Source organism: Penaeus monodon, chromosome 33 (genome assembly GCF_015228065.2).
Source record: "Penaeus monodon isolate SGIC_2016 chromosome 33, NSTDA_Pmon_1, whole genome shotgun sequence".
Classification (NCBI taxonomy): domain Eukaryota; kingdom Metazoa; phylum Arthropoda; class Malacostraca; order Decapoda; family Penaeidae; genus Penaeus; species Penaeus monodon.
In genome coordinates, this window is record NC_051418.1 from 35112565 (window position 1) to 35113030 (window position 466).

Sequence of the window (466 nt, forward strand, 5' to 3'; positions counted from 1 at the left end):
AGTAAATTTCCAATACACCCTCTGTCTATATATATAGACATTATGCATGCATGTATAACCCCCAAACACCCTCCCCCCCTACATCCCCCCCACACACAGATCGATCTGGCCATCCTGCCATTACACATTACTCTTAGTCACACTTCACACCTACCTGTATCCTTCTTAGTATTATCTTAACTGTTAATATTACCTCACACTTACTTGTACCTGTATAAGTATTACTTAACACTTACTTGTATCTGTATAAGTATTGCCTCACACTTACTTGTACCTGTATAAGCATTACCTCACACTAGTACCTGTGTAAGTGTTATCCCACACTTACTTGTATCTGTATTCACCCAAACGCCTTCCGTTGTTGCGTCATCAGCCAGAATCCAGAATGTGCCGGTGTTCACGAGTGAAGCTAGGAATGCATTCTCTCCTGCGTTCTGGAATGGTGGGAATGGTTCTTCATTGGTCG

At 42.3% G+C, this 466-nt stretch overlaps 1 protein-coding gene across 1 annotated transcript in view; it reads right to left on the minus strand.

The window, feature by feature from the left end:
* LOC119594348 (mannose-binding protein C-like) overlaps positions 1–466 on the minus strand; it is a gene marked incomplete at its 3' end in the record, with an annotated part of 3967 nt that overhangs the window by 498 nt on the left and 3003 nt on the right. Inside the window, 1 exon segment of the mRNA XM_037943408.1 lies at positions 329–434. Coding sequence (XP_037799336.1) covers positions 329–434 — 106 coding nt within the window.